This window comes from Melozone crissalis, unplaced genomic scaffold, assembly GCF_028551555.1.
Source record: "Melozone crissalis strain CALT ecotype California unplaced genomic scaffold, PUWL_Pcris_2 ptg000279l_1, whole genome shotgun sequence".
NCBI lineage: Eukaryota > Metazoa > Chordata > Aves > Passeriformes > Passerellidae > Melozone > Melozone crissalis.
The window spans coordinates 107,289-122,467 of NW_026536033.1; the positions used below are offsets into that span (position 1 = coordinate 107,289).

General features: G+C 48.9%; 1 protein-coding gene across 1 annotated transcript; it reads left to right on the forward strand.

Annotated features, from left to right (window-relative positions):
* Positions 1–9,474: 9,474 nt before the first annotated feature.
* On the forward strand, positions 9,475–10,890 carry LOC128949757 (serine/threonine-protein kinase pim-1-like). The gene is given in 4 exon segments (XM_054294615.1): positions 9,475–9,931; positions 10,158–10,334; positions 10,621–10,745; positions 10,747–10,890. Coding segments are annotated over 4 exon segments (903 nt in total).
* Positions 10,891–15,179: the final 4,289 nt, after the last annotated feature.

The window sequence follows — 15,179 nt, forward strand, 5'->3', positions numbered from 1 at the left end:
CGTTCTGCTACTAGTGTCAGTGTTCGTTATTGCTGGATCTGTTTAATTCTTGAGGCCTTCCCACTTAATACACCAAGGGGTGTTTGCCATATATTGGAATCTTTGAAGAATACTCACAGATCATGCACTGTCCCAAGGTTCTATCTGATCTTTCCTATCTTTGGCCTCACATTTCCATACCAGAGTGGTTTCTGTAATTTGCCTCGATTCGGGTACCTGTTTAAATGTAATTGTTTTGTTCTTTTGTATTTCAGGTAGTTTTGATGTTATGATTCCCCAATTTACTGGGTCTCCTGCTGCCTTTGGTATTGGCAGACAGGCAGTTATTTGACTGGTGTTTTGCATTTTGGCAAAATCTTTGACTAATCCAATCATTACATTCTCAGCCCGAACTGCATTAGAAACCTTTATCACCTGTGTTTCTGTTTGTACCTCTCTCTTCATTCTACAATGAAGAGTGGTTAGTTGATCATTTTGCATTCCACATCCCAAAGACATTGATGACCATAACGTTAGCACAATTACTGATAGCATTCTGAAAGCAATTAAACACATCTTATCTGCAGCCTTTGTTCATTCCAGAGTTTATACAGTCTGTGATCCAGGATGAATTTTGTTCACTCAGGTATAGTGAATCCAGGGTTCCACGCCGACTACTTTGACTGCTGTAAAGGTGGTCAGTAGTACCTGATGGGGTCCACTCCACTTTTCTTTCAGCGGTTCCTCGTTCCAGTTCTTGATGTACATCTCGTCTCCTGGATGTATGTTATGAACTGGGTTCTCGAGAGTCAGTGGTCTATTCCACACAAGGATACTCCGGAGCCAAGCTAAAGTTTTCCCAAGAGATAAAACATAATTATACACTTCCTCCTTTCCTGTGATGTGTACATTAGGGTTCAGGAGATTCATATGGTTTCTCATAAGGACTGACTGACATCCCACTGCTAGGCTTTATCCGAATCCTCCACAGTGCTATTGGCAAAGCCTGGGGCCACTGCAATTTGGCTTCTTGGCATATTTTACTGATTTGCCTTTTTAGTGTCTGATTCATCCTCTCTACCTGTCCACTTGACTGGGGTCTCCACGGTGTGTGGAGGTCCCAATTTATCCCCAGCAATCTACTTACCTCTCTTACTACTGTAGCTATGAAATGGGGTCCCCTATCTGATGATACCCCTAGGGGTACCCCAAATCTGGGAATAATCTCCTGTAGTAACTACTTAACTGTTTCCTTTGCTTGGTTCGTGCGACAGGGAAGGGCTTCTGGCCACCCAGAGAATGTGTCAACCCCCACTAACAGGTATTTGTATCCTCGAGTCCTTGGTAGCTCTACAAAATCTACCTGCCAATAGTCTCCTGGCTCTATTCCTACCCGAATTCTTCCAGCTGTGCCTGTCGCCTGGCCACCGGGTTGTTTTTCAAGCAGATATCACATTTTGTCATTACTGATTTTTCCATTGTTAACATCCGTACTGAAATTAAACTCTGCTTTAGCAATTTTACCAATGCCTCTGCTCCCCAGTGACATTCATTATGTTTAATTTATAGAACTTCTCTCATTATCAAGGGGGGTACCACTATCTGTCCTTGTGCAGTCACATACCATCCCTTTGAATTCTTTTGTGCATTTAGCAAACGTGCCAGTCTCTCATCTTCTACTGAATATTTTGGTTTTGGAGGTAAATTGAATTGGGATACATTAAGCTTCAAAGGTATCAATGCCACTGTTGTTTGTACCTCTCGAGCAACCTGTCGGGCTGCCCAGTCTGCCTTTTGATTTCCCTCACAGATTTTGGAGTTTCCTGATTGGTGTGCTTTGCAGTGTATGATTGCCACTTGTTCAGGTTTTTGTACTGCTTTTATCAATTGCAGGACTGCATCCTGATGTTTAATGTGTGTACCCCGAGAAGATAACAGTCCTCTTTCTTTCCACAGTGCTCCGTGTACATGCACCCCTCCAAAAGCATATTTTGAGTCAGTCCAGATATTTACCTTTTTCCCTTCACTTAATTCTAGTGCCCTGGTTAAAGCAACCAGTTCTGCCTTCTGGGCAGATGTATTTGGTGGTAATGCCTTTGCCTCCACTACTGTATTGACTGTTGTTACCGCATATCCAGTGTATCTGGTTCCGTTTTCCATGAAGCTGCTCCCATCTGTAAACAGCTCCCACTCTGGCTGCTCTAGTGGGACATCTTTCAGGTCTTCTCTTGCTGAATGGGTGTACTCTATTACTTCTACACAGTCGTGTTCTAATGGGCCTTCTTCAGTTGTGGTACCTAGGAAGAAAGCTGGATTCAAAAGGTTAGTTGTTTTTAATGTGACATCATCCTGCTCAGTCAGGACTACCTGGAATTTCAACATCCTGCTGGGAGATAGCCAATGGCCCCCCTTTTTGTTCTAAGACAGTGGTTACTGTGTGTGGTACATAGACATCTATGTGCCTTCCCATAGTAAGTTTCCTGGCTTCATGTATCAGGATCACAGTAGCTGCGACTGCCCACAGACATGGGGGCCACCCGGCACTTATGTTGTCGAGTTGTTTGGAGAACTATCCCACCGACCTTTTCCAGCTTCCCAGACTTTGGGTCAGGACTCCTAGTGCTAGGTGCAGGCTTTCATGTACAAACAGCTGAAAATCTTTAGACAAATCAGGTAAACAGCTGAAAATCTTTAGACAAATCAGGTAACCCTAATGCTGGAGCAGTTGTCAGTGCTTCCTTTAATTTTAGGAAGGCTTCTTTCTGTGGTTTGCCCCAGGTGAATGGCTGCATCTTCTGAGCTTCATACAGGGGTTTCACAATCAGTCCATAGTCCATGATCCACAAGCGACACCATCCTGCCATCCCAAGGAAGACTCGCAGCTCATGTAAATTCTGGGGCTCTGGAATAGCACAAATAGCTTGGATATGGTTAGTACCTAGTTTTCGTTGCCCTTGTCAAATTTAAATCTCAATGGTTACCTTTTTACAGGTTGCTTTTTCTTCGGTAGCTATTAGTATATCATCAACATACTGCAACAATAATTGGTCTCTTGGTACTAGCCCATTTTCGGTCCAAATCTCCAGTTCCTTTGCCAGTTAGTTTCCAAATAGGGTCGGCGAGTTCTTGTCGTGTCCAGGTGAGCTGGGTCTTTCTTCCGTTCCCTGGGTTTTCCCACTCAAAAACAAACAGTTTCCTACTTTCTTTGTCAAAGGGTATGCAGAGAAAGGTATCTTTTAAATCAATTACAGTAAACCACTTATAAATCCCCTTTACGGATGTTAGCAATTTGTGAGAATTTGTTACCACTGGATAAATGTCCTTTTTATTTATTACTCTCAAATCCTGCGCTAACCTATATTCAGATATTTGTTTTCTTTACTGGAAATATTGGTGGATTAAATTCTATTCTATATTTGTGGTGAGTTCTTGAACCTGTTCCACAGGTTCAGCTAGTTATATTCTCCTAACACCATGGCTTTGGCAGTGTTTCCCTGCTGGAACTGATTGCCCTGGTCAAACTGGTTATTCAAGCTTGGACAATTTCACTTCCAATGCCCCTCCCGCTTACAATACGCACATTGATTCAGGCTTAACCTTTGTGTGACTGGTCTCTTACCGCAGATATTCCTGTTACGTCCCCTGAAATTTGGGTCCCCTTCTCCTTGTATTACTGCCAATAGATTCTGCTGCTGTCTGTTACTAGCTTCTTTTTCCCAATTGCTATATGCCATCCAAGCAACCTCAAGTAACTTATCCAAATTCCTTAATTCTTCCCCCTCTAATTTTTCCAATTTCCTACAAATGTCATCCTGTGATTGGCCTAAGAATATGAGAGCGAGCTGAACCTTTGCTTGCTCTGTATCCATTTGGAGGTCTGTATATTTCCTTGTTACCTCCTTAAGCCTTTCCAAAAATGCAGTGGGAGATTCCTTCTTTTCCTGTCAAACCTCATATAGTTTGGACCAATTTATAGTTTTGGGCACAGCGTTCTGAACTCCTATTTGGATCCACTCTTGATATTTCTGTAGTTTCCTCATATCGCACAATAAATTAGGGTCCCAATTTGCATCCTCAATTGGGAAATTCACATCTAAATTCCCTGTTACTAGCCCATTTCTAAAATCTTCTCTTGCCCTCTCTTTGGCTGCCTTAAGTACCATTTCTTTTTCAGTAGAATCCATCAGAGTATCTAATATTACTTGTATGTCATCCCAGTCAGGATTTTGAGTTTTCATAACCATTTTTACTACGCGTGCCATTTTATCAGGATTTTCTCTATAAGTTCCGGCTGACTGTTTCCAAATAACTAAGTCTGCAGGGGAAAAAGGCACTTTTACAAATACTGGCCCTTCCACTCCGACACCTTGTCGCAAGGGGGCAATCACAGTCCGTTTTTGTTTGCTTATGCCTTTTCTATGCACAACTGGGGCAAGCTTTGACCGACTCCGGGTTCTGTGGGCAATTGGGGTCACTGATTCATTACCATTGCTATCTTTTTCACTTGCATACCTCTTTCTCCTTTCTATCACAGTTAGGTTTTGCTCATCTTCCGAGGAAGAGGGAGCGGGTGATGATGGGAGAGGAAGATAAAGAGGGAAAGGTGTACTAGACTAGGCGGGCTCAGGACTAGGTGGGTGAGGAGCAGGTAGTAGGATAGGGACAGGTGAAACAGGTGGGATAGGGTTAGGTTCTCTTGTAGCTTTCTTAGCTCCTATTGGAGCTACTTGTAATTCAACATCTGTATAATTTTCCCTACTCAAGCTTTCTTTTAACGCCAAGTGTTCTAAACAACGTTCCTCAAAACCCCACACTTTGCAGATGTTTTAACCACTAATAATCCACATTCATCCTGCCATTCTGGCTTTCCCTGTAAATAGAAAACCAGATCAACATATGGGACTTCATCCCATTTTCCTTCTTGTTTACAAAACGACATTAACCGCAAAATAGTGTTATATTGCAGAGTACCGTATTTTAGCCATTTTTCACCATTCTCCAAGGCATATTCTGGCCACCATGAATTACAGTAATCAATCAAATTAGTTTTACGTAATTCTTCCCCAAAGTTACCCTGTTTCCAATGTGCTAATAAGCACCCCAAAGGAGAAGTTTGCGGGATAGGGATGTTACTGCCCAAAAACCCTTTAAATGTCTCCATTTCAAATACACCACAAATGCCGAACCCGCAATGCTTTTGTGATTGTCTTATGGAATGGCGCCTAGGCTTATACCAACAGGAATTCCTTCAGCCCAACCAAGCATAGATTTTGCTGCGTCTTATTTGGCAGGCATCCAAAACCAAACCAAAGTAAAAAAAGCACCTTACCTTTCTCCCAGGGACGTTGTGAGTGGCAGGAGTGGTCGCGGCCAATGCGCTCCCCAAGAATCCCTCGGTGCCGGCTGGAGCGTGATCAAGTTGCGAACTCACTCAGCAGCACTCACAACGGTTCCATCTGGGTCATCAAAATGTTAGCATTCAAAAACACATAATCACGTAGGGATTATATGCGGTGCTTTTTATTAAAGAGCTCTGGGAATCAGGGTATTACCCAAATTTGATTCCGACCATACATCTGAAATGATCATGTTTTTATACTCTATCGTTATAAAACTTTCATGTTAATTATTAAACTTATATTGTTCTATTGTATACATAAATTTAGCCCCTCTCTGAATTTCCAACATATTTTCTCATTATTCTTCTTCTGGTTATATAGTAATTATATTTGATTACTAAACAATCATCACATCTAACAATTATGTAATTTATCATACTGCTTACGCAGCTGCAGTTGATCTGGGAAAGCACAAAGATTAACATTTTAGATTCTATCTTTAACTTTTCCCAGAGCTCCACTATCATGGAGAGAGCTGATGTGGCTAGCAAAGGAGCAGGTGCAGTGTCCTCTTGCATCTTTGTGCTGTAGGTTTTTGAACTGATAGAAAGGAATGGGCCCCCAAAACTGCAGAAGCCCAGGCACCACTCGGCTCTCCTGCACGACTTCCTCCACACTGCTGCCTGCAGGCAGACGAGGACAGGCGCTGCTCTGCCCAGGAACTCCTGCAGGTAAGAAAAAGCAAAGGGGCAAAAAGCCCTGTCAGCTGAGGACACCTGCATGAAGGGATGAGGAGGAGTGTGGGCCACGTGGCGCAGACAGCTCCCAGGACAGGAAGGTGCAGGGGGACACGCTGCCCTCGGTGCTCTTGGTGTGTCTTCCTGGTAGCCAGGGAATCCTGCTTGAGCCCGTGAGGATGGGATCCTGGAAAGTAAGAGCTCCTTTCTTTGTTCTTTTTCCTCTGGGCAGCATCCCTTTGTGACCTCAGGCCATCCTGCCTCCAGCCTGGCTGCTCTGATCATTTCAGCCAAGCAAGTGCAGGAAGACTGGAGAGGAGACACCTGCGCCTGAGGAGGCCCTTATGCCCCGCCAGCTGAGAGGAAGGAAAAGGGGATGTGTCATCTTGAGGCAGAGCTTCAGCCATCCCCCAAGTATTAAGAGGAGCTGTGCCCTAGATAGGAAATGTGACAGTTTTCATATTTGCTCAGTTTAGGTCTTAGGTTAGGTTAGGTTAGGTTATGTTGGGTGTGTTAGGTTCCATTTAAAACTCTGTTGTTTTTTCTTTCTCAAAAAGATGAAAGTTTAAAAAAATTAGGAAATATAGGGATCAACTTCTAAGGACTATGGTGCTGTTGGCACGCTATATACAGCCACAAATGGAACGGAACACCCTGAATCAGTGTCGTGACCTGTTTATTTCAAACATCAGTCTCAGTACATTGTTAGGACAATGGAGACGGGATATGTTTACAGCTCGCTGATTCAAATGGAATGCCAAGGAAACGTCACATTACAGGGTAGCATAAAACCCTCTCAGCCTAAGTTTCAGCCAATCACACATAGAGCAAAACACACTGACAATAATTCTATCCAATCATATGAAACACACGTAACAGTAGTTAACAAAATAAGGACTTATTTTCTAACACAATGGCTCGTTTATGAGAGACAAAGCACAGAGGCTCATTCATACTAACCTTCTAAAGATATACATTAAATAACCTTGTTGCAACGTATAAGGGCAAATCACAGGGGCTTATTGTTCTATTTCTCATGTCTGCTCTACTGCTTAGAAAACTTTTTGCTGTATTAGCAATGTTCACAAATCTGCTGTCTGAGGCCTGACTTTTTTACCACTTTCTCAAAACCCTCAAATTTTATGAATCCAAACATATGGAACAGATAGCTTAGATAATAGAGGATTGTTTAGCTTAGAGTAGAGTGTTGTTAATTTAGGGAAGCTCCGAGGTATCTTTTAAGTAGAAATGAAAGAATTGTCATAATAAGAATTAAGCTGTGAGAGGAAAAGCTGGGCTGCAGCCCAACTGGAGCCTGCAGGCGCTCCAAGCTGTCAGCCTGAACAGGCCACCTGCAGGACAGAAGGATGAAGATGGAGAAGTGGCGAGTGGATACTTTGTTTCAGCCTGAGTGACAATAAAAGTCTAAAATATCCAGTGTTGTTAGACTCCCTTCCTTGCCAGGCTGTAGCTAAGGGGACAGTCCCTTTCAGAGGCCCAAAGAACATAGTGAGGTAAGCAGCTTTGCTTGCCTGAAGTGTGGAATGCCTGTGGGAAGCTGCGAGACTTGCGGGTAATGAACACCAGGAGATGAGCTCACATTCAGGACAACACTAGGAGGCAGATGTGCAGTCCTTGCTGGGCCTCTTGTCTTGAAGGGTCACAGGGTGATCAGCAGCAATCACCATTTGGTTCCCACCCTCCTCTCACTATGTCACCTATGGGATGGAATGGCATTGTCATAGCAGCATCTGGCCCTTCCTCCCTGCTTCTCTTTTCCTCCCTTTTCAGCTCAGAGCCCCAGAGACCATCTGGGCCAGCCTCATCCCCCACGGGTGTGTGCAACCACCAGGGCCTCCTCAGAGCCCCATTCCTACTCTGCTGCCTCCTTGGCCTTTTCCCACATCTGGGCCAGCCTGCTGTTGCCAGCTGTTGGGCACACACACACACAGCATACCACACCTGTCAGGGAGCAGTTTGATGCCGGAGCCCCTGCTAACCACGGCTCAAGAGCCTGGCACTTTTCCCACCCAGCTGTGGCTCCATTTGGACTCCATCTGCTGGGATACCCACTGTGAGGGACTGCTCAGGGACTGAAAGCTCCTTGAATGGTGCCCACAGGCCTGATTTCCACACCTCCCCATTCCTCCTACCCCTAAGGCTGCCTCGGCCTTCTAAACACAATTTTTCTTACTCTAATGGCTTCCTGTGCTTCACTGCATACTGTAAGCAGGAGTACACAGTTTTGATTGTCTTTATTCTAGAATTAATAAAGAGAAGTTGGAAGTGCTGCTAGAGCTTGTCATTTCAAACTTGAAGCAACTGCAAAAAGTAGAGAAGCTTTCTGTGCAGCTTTTCAGTGAATTTGAAGTCTCCTTCCTCTTCACTCAGTTTCAGCATATCTGTTGATTTTCCTTTGCTGTCCTCTTTTAAACTTCATCACTTGTCTATCGATCTGTAAAAAATACCCTGTAAACCCAACACAAATTTACTATTCTTTGTATTTTTCCTCTTCTGGAAAAGTTGAGGCTCCTGTGATCTTCTCCTGTGATCTAAACTGTGATTCCCATCTTGGCACTGGCTAAGAGCAGAACAAATGGAATTTGTTACCTGCTAGTAAGATCTGCTAGCAAAGGTCACAGTTAGAGCTAAGCATGGTGCTTCTCTCCCTCCGCTGAATACACATCTTTGTGTCTAGGCCTGGTAGTTTCCAGGAGCACCTGGGAACAACTGCCAAGGACAAAAGTCTCACTCTTGCTGGTTTGGACACGGATGTTTGGTAGGATTTTGATCTACATCTACAGTGACCTACAGGAACTGGATCTTTGACACAAAGTGCCTTCAATCAACATTTCAAAGCATAGTGGGCAATGAAGTCCAGATACTAATGAGTAGTGGTTTGTTTGAACTCTGTGTAACATATGAGACAATATCCCAAAACATGTTATTTTTGAGTGTTTCAGGCATTTAAAACTCAGGCTTATTCTTGTCAACGCTTTTCTTTCCTCCCTTCAGAAATCTGCATGCCCAGGTACTAATTTCTTTCTCAGTTTGTTGACAAGTGACCTGTCAGACAATACTTGTTTCTTGACCCACAGATGGGGCAACTGTCACCATTAGGCCGGATGTGACATACACACGTGATCAGGGTCCAAGAAGAAAAAGGGTTTTTTTATTCTGCGTTTTCTCCCGCTTATACATTCTTAACAAAGCGTGATCTTCAGTCCGCCGCTGGCCTTGGCTCACAGGTGGCCATCAAGTGAGTCTCCCGGGAGCGCATCTGGGAGTGGACGCGGCTGGTGAGTGAGCGGGGCCAGCGGGAGGAGTCGGCAGGGCGTCCCGGGCGAGGCCCGGCAGGGCGGCAGCAAGGGCAGCGAGCATGGAGTGAGTGGAGGCCACGCAGCGCCACGGGCCGGGCCATGGCAAGTTGCGGTGCGGCCGGGCAGGGGCTGCCTGAGGCGCGGCGCAGCATCAGCCCTGCTGACGGCATCGTGGTCCCCCCACAGCGCAAGGGCACCCTTGTGCCCCTGGAGCTGGCGCTGCTGTGGAAGGTGTCGCGGCCTGGCTTCCGCAGCGTCATGCGGCTCCTGGACTGGTTCGAGGTGCCCAAGGGCTTCGCGCTGCTCACGGAGCATCCGCAGCGCTGTCAGCACCTCTGGTGCTTCCTGCACAAGCGATGGTTCCTGATGGAGCCCGTGGCGCAGGGGCTGCTCCGCCAGGTGCTGGAGGCTGTGCGGCGCTGCAGCAGGCGCGGTGTCCTGCGCCACCACATCAAGGCCGAGAAGGCCCTCGTCAACCTGGCCACGGGTGAGGCGAAACTCCTCGACTTTGGCTGCAGCACGATCCTCCAGGACACGTTCTACACCCAGATGTCAAGTGAGCCCAAAGCCGGGGCCCAGCCAGGCAGCAGAGGTTCCCCCCTTGGCTGGCAGAGCGGGAAGAGGGAGGGAAGGAAGGAGGGAGGGAAGGAGGGAGAATCCTTCTTCAGCCAGCTGCAGTCAAGTTGCTTTTTGGCAGGGCAGGGGCTGGCTGTTGTGGAACGGGAGCTGGCTGGGAGGGAGGGAGCAGCATGGGCCTGATGAGCTGCCCCCGTGTCCCATAGGAACCTCAGAGTACAGCCCACCGGAGTGGATCCTTTTTGGCTGCTACCATGGCCAGCCAGCCACCATCTGGTCCCTGGGCATCCTGCTCTGTGAGCTGGTCTGCGGGCACCTTCCTTTCCACACCAACGAGGACATCGTCCGGGGCCAGCTCTTCTTCCCACCCCAGATGTCTCAAGGTGGGGATGTGCCTTCAAGGCACGAGGGGAAGAACGGGGTTGTGAGAGGCAGCTGGCACATAAGCGTCCTGCTCTTGCAGCTGGTGAGGAGGTGGATCTCCTGGGCTCAGCTGAAGGAGGTGGCACCTGTGCCTCTGTGCTGGTGTCCTCCGCAAGAGAGAATCGATAGGAAGCTTTTGGGTGCAGCTCTGAGCACTCCTGGTGTGGCCTGGGCACTGTGGAATGTGGGAGGGCATGGACTGGAGCCTTGTCCTGCTGAGCAGTGGTTTCTGGTTTCTCTCTGCAGAGTGCCAGCACCTCATCAGGTGGTGTTTCTGCATGGACCCCACAGACAGGCCATCACTGGAGGACCTTTTTGAGCATTCTTGGCTGCAGGAGCCCTGCCTGGCCCAGGAGACAGCAGAGATGCATCCCTGTGCACAGTAGGATCCAGGAGCCAGCAAGTAGCAGCGGCACGCGTCTCATGGTGCTGGAAGAAAATCCCGGAGCGTTTCCCTGTAGCCACGGCACGGAGGAGAGAGCGCAGCCGAGGAGATGCTTCCTCTGGTCCCCATGAGCTGTGGAGGGAGCGGCTCCATGCTGCCTGTCCCATTGGAGAAGTGGTGGCAGTGCGGTGAAGGTGCCACAGACTGAGACAGGGGAAACATCCCCCTGCAGCTCAATGGCATCGTGATGTCCCCGCAAGCCGAGGCACAGCTGGTGTGTTCTTCTGGTGCACAACGTGGAGCTGGGAACACCATTCATAGAGCAAAGGTTATTACAGCCGGGTGCATCTTGGCACTCAGCCAGGAGCACCCTGTTACCTTTGGGGATCCCCCTAAAATACCTTTCCCCTTACATCAGCCTGTTGCGTATTCATAGACCCTCATGCATATCCATAATCTACTTTACATATTCGAGGAACGATTTTACATGGCCCCTCCTTGGGTCTGCCTTTTCAGAGCATTTGTGTTTCTTGGCAGTGGTTTCGGCTCCTTCTCTTTATCACCTCCAGCTTTTGGGCCTTGGTCCACTCTGCTTTCAGACGGGGAGTGCTGATAGTTGGCAGATCTGTACAGGTGTCCTCATCCTGTGTGCATTGGATGTTATCCCATCCTGCATACTGGCAGTGAGTGCCACTACACTGAGGCTGACTGGGAGTGCTTGTAAACAAATGGGATCATACTGGAAGGAACTGGAAAGATGCTGGAGGGAACTGGGGTACACTGGGAGATACTGGGAGTGACGGGAAGGAAAGTGAGGGTGAAAGAGAGCAACTGGAACCACGTGGAGCACAACTGGTTCATACTGGCAGGAACTGGGAGCACACTGGGATCATCTTTGGATCATACTGGGAGGGACTGGACTAATACTGGGAGTAACTGAGAGTGACTGGGAACACACCCTGCACATCATCCCCCATACTGGGCCTGACTGGGAGCAACTGGGAGCACGCTGGCAGCAAATGGCGTCAAACTGGGACTGACTGGGTTGATCCAGGAAGCAACTGGAACCACGCTGGAGGCAGCTGGGACCATACTGGGAGAGATTGGAAGCAACTGGGATTATACTGGGACCACACTGGGAGGGCTGGCATGTGACTGGGATCAAACTGGAACTTACTGGGATCATACTGGGGTTGAAAGGGAGTGACTGGGATCACACTTTGGGCTACTGGGAGCAACTGAGAGAAAGTGGGATGATGCTGCAAGTAAACTGGAGGAACTGGGAGGGACTGGATGCATGCTGGAGGCAACTGGGATATACTGGGCATGACTGGGGGATCATACTGGGAGAACTGACACCTTACTGGGGCCACTGGCAGGGCCTGGTAATGACTACAGACATGCTGGGGGCAACTGGGATATACTGGGAGTGTCTGTAACCATACTGGGGGGACTGGAACCACACTGGGAACAACTGGGACCATGCTGGGGGCAACTGGGAGTCAGTGGGACTGTGCTGGGAGGGACTGGGATCATATGGGCCGTGACTGGGACTAGAGCAGGGGCAACTGGGTTCAACTGGGACCATACTGGGAGTGTCTGTAACCATAGGGGAGTGATGGAAGCACACTGGGAACAGCTGGGCCCATGCTGGGAGCAACTGGGATCACACTGGGGACACTGGCATCAGACTGGGAGTGACTGGGAGCAACTGGGATTAGACTGCAAGTGACTGGGATCATACTGGGAGTGGCTGGGATTATACTGGGTGTGAATGGAACCTGACTGGGGCTTACTGGGAGCTACTGGGCCCATGTTGGGAGGAAAATGTGACACACTGGGAGCAACTGGGATTGGCTGGAAGGTACTGGAACCATGCTGAGAGGACTGAGACTACAATGGGGCAACTGGGAACATACTGGGAGCAACTGGAGCCACACTTTGTGAAACAGATGGAAACTGGGATTCTGCTACAGGAAACTGGGAGTAACTGGGAAAGACTGGGATCATTCTGAGCTAACTAAAACAAACTGGGAGTGTCTCTAACCATACTGGGGGGACTGGAACCACACTGGCAACAGCTGGGATCATGCTGGGAGCAACTGGGACAATGCTGGGGGAAACTGAATCTACCCTGGAGGCAACTGGGCATGACTGGGACCCTGCTGGGAGGGACTGGGACTATTCTTGGAGCAACTGGGATCATAATGGGAGGAACTGGGAACATCTGGAATTATGCTGGGAACAACTGGGATCACACTGGGATCACAGTGAGAGCAGCTGAGTCCATACTGGGTTACACTGGGATCTCATTGAGAGCGACTGGAATCATACTGGGATTGACTGGGAGTGGCTGGTTTTGTGGATTTTGGGGGGTTTGATTGGCATTTTGAGGGGGAGTTTTTCTGGGGGTGTTTGGGGGTTTATTGAAAATTTTTGTAGCTTTTTTTGAATTTGGGGGTTTTTGAATTTACTGGGATTTTGTAAGGATTTTTTGGGATTCTCAGAAATTCTGGAGGTTTTATTGGGATTTTCAGGAGACTCTGTGGGCATTTTATTGGCATTGTGGGGACATTCAGTGGGATTCACTGGGGATTTCGGGTTTTTTGGGATTTTTGGTGGGATTTTTTGGGAGTTGCCAGGATTTCTTTGGATCTTGGGAGGAGATTTTGTGGGACATTTTATGGTTTTGGGGACATTTTTGGGGGATTTGCAGAGTTTAATCAGGATTTTTGGGATGATTAGGATTTCAAGAGATTTTTGGGCTTTTATTGGGATTCTAGGGTGTTTTAATGGCATTTTGAGAGATTTAATTGGGATTCAGTGGGTTTTATTGGGACTTTTGGGGCTTTTAAGGAGATTTTGGTGCCTCTGAGTTTGTCACCACACCCTGGGAATGCTCCAAAGCCCCCCTAGAATTCCACTAAAACGCCACAAAATCCCCAATAAGTATAAGAAAACCCTCAAAAACCCCAGAGAATCTCTAAAAATCTCAGTGGAACTCACCAAAATTTAAAAAAATTCCCAAAAACTTCAATAAATTCCCCCCCAAGAAAACCCCAAAACCCCAACAAAACACCCCAAATCCAAAATCCCCCAAATCAACAAAACCCCCCAAAATCATGCAACCATCCCAAAACCCAATAATTCTCTCCAAAAACCCCAATAATTCTCCCCAAACTCCCAACAAAATCCCCTAATGCCCAAAAAAGCCACTCCGAAATCCTCAAAATCCCTCTCAAAATCCCAAAATCCCCACAAATCCCCCCAGAACCCCCCAGACTTAGTGGGGCCGTCCTGGATCAGGGGGCACCGGCCGGTGGAACAGCAGACACTTCAGGAGCCCTCGGAGCTTTTTGGGGAGGGGGCACCATGGGAGACGCCCCAAAAACCGGGGAGGGAACCCCTGCTATGCCCCCTTCCCCTGAAACCCCCAGACCCCGGTTCAGGGTGGGCCTGGGACCCCGCGGGACCCCCAAATCTCCCCCGGACCCCTCCAGGATCCCCAAACCCCCCACAGCTCCCCCAGTGTTGGCCCAGAACCACCCTGGACTCCAAAACCTCCCCAGGACTCTCAGACCCTCCATTTCACCCCAAAATTCACCCCAGACCCACCTGAGACCCCCCCTTAAATCCACCAGACTGCCCTACATCCCCCTCAGACCCCTCAATGCCCCCAAACCCTATGAAATCCCCTCGGACTCCCCCAAATTCCCCCCAGACCCACCTCTAACCCCAGATCCGCTCAGAACCCCCCAGTTCCTCTCACAATCCACCAAAATCCCCTCAGACCCTCCCAATTCCCCTCAGATGCCCCTAAACCCACCTGAGAACTTTCCAGACCCTCTCAAGCCTCCCCCAAAGCTGCCTAAAGCCTCCTCAGACCCACCAAAGCCCTCTCAGACCCCCTCATTCAATCCAAACCCAACGCACAGCCCCCGCGTTTCCCCTCGATGCCCCCAAAAATCCCCAATTTCCCCTCAGATCCGCCCCAAACCCCCCCAGTTTCCCCGGCCTCACCTCAGCCGCTCTCCCCTCACAATCTCCCGCCTCTGCCGCGTGCGCGGGCTCCCAACTATGGCGGCGCGCCCCGCCCCGAGCCAACCAATCACTGCGCTGCAAGTCCCTGAACTAACCAGTCACGGCGCGGCTCTCCGCAGGAACGCCCGCCTTCCCCGCGCCACCCCAGCCAATCAGAGGCGAGCCGGAAGCGGCGCCCCTTTCCCCGCCGGGACCGGCCGGGCTCGGGACAGGAGCGGGAGGGGCCTGAGAGGGGATCGGGGGGGGGGGGGGCGGGGGAGGGTCCGGGGGAGGGTCCGGGGGGCTCTGGGGGGACTTTGGGGAGGGGTCCGGGGGTTTGGGGAGGTCAGGGGGGTCTGGAGAGGGGGCCTGGGGCATTGTGGGGGACCTGGGGGGCGCT